The 863-nt window shown below is 37.7% G+C and overlaps 1 protein-coding gene across 6 annotated transcripts in view; it reads right to left on the bottom strand.

Moving 5' to 3' along the window:
- The window catches only part of POLR3B (RNA polymerase III subunit B), a 115,241-nt gene that overhangs the window by 62,303 nt on the left and 52,075 nt on the right, over positions 1-863 (bottom strand). For 4 of the 6 annotated variants that reach the window (XM_023527341.1, XM_011387003.2, XM_023527342.1 and 1 more), the window contains one exon: positions 133-268. In XM_023527341.1, the coding sequence (XP_023383109.1) occupies positions 133-268 (136 nt within the window). Of the gene's footprint in view, positions 1-67; positions 269-863 lie in introns of all 6 variants that reach the window. The other 2 variants (XM_023527339.1, XM_011386997.2) reach the window with 1 other exon arrangement.

The raw sequence follows: 863 nt of genomic DNA, 5'->3' as shown, positions 1-863 counted from the left end.
GGGCAGAAGCAGAACAGCGCCAAGAGGTAGTACCTCTGACAGAGTACAGACTCCTCAGGTACCTTACCTCTCCTTCAGGAGTGTCCGAAGGGCAGAGCATTCCCCACTGAGATGGCTGGAGGGATCGAGGACCACTCACTTTTCTTGTTTTTTCAAACTGGGAAGAGATTCTTGTCATCATGCCCAGTGCAGATATATATGACAAGCGAGACAGCACTTGAGTCACACCTTGGCGGTCCATTTTAAACCTCTTTAGAGACCAATTTCCCTATTGAGAGAGGAGAGACACAGACTATCACTAATTATTCATATATTGTCTGATACTCTGCAGTTATTTTGAGAAGTTCATCATAGGAACTGCATGCTTATGAAATTAGAGCCATGATGTATATTCAGATATCAAAATGTCACAATTAGAATTAAAATTTAGCCAGGTTACTCACTGGGGTTTTCTAGGAATTTAATGAATATTACCCACATCTAGTGATCATCTCAGAATGCTGTGATGTATCAACCTTATCACATCAAAGCAGTTATTTTCTAAAGAACTAATTATATCTGAAACAAGCCAGTTCAGCTAGAGGTTTCCATTGCAGTCAATAAGCTAACCAAAAAAAACGCCAGCAATTTCTATACACATTTAAGGTAAAATCAACTTGAAGCGTGAAGATATAATTTCATGTTGGAATGTGCTATTATTTGAATGTCTTCCAGAATTCGTCTCAATTATAGGAAAATACAGAAACAGAAAAATTACTAACAACAGTTATCAAGGATAGTGAATAAACTGTAGGCTCCTTAATCAGGGCTAAAAACTGCATAAATTTTCATATTAAGAAATATTACATGTGCTCTGTGGCTAT

The sequence above is a fragment of the Pteropus vampyrus genome, unplaced genomic scaffold (assembly GCF_000151845.1).
Source record: "Pteropus vampyrus isolate Shadow unplaced genomic scaffold, Pvam_2.0 Scaffold16, whole genome shotgun sequence".
In the NCBI taxonomy this organism is placed as follows: Eukaryota; Metazoa; Chordata; class Mammalia; order Chiroptera; family Pteropodidae; genus Pteropus; species Pteropus vampyrus.
The sequence above is the reverse complement of the archived record's forward strand: the minus strand, read 5'-3'. Positions and strand labels throughout refer to the sequence as shown.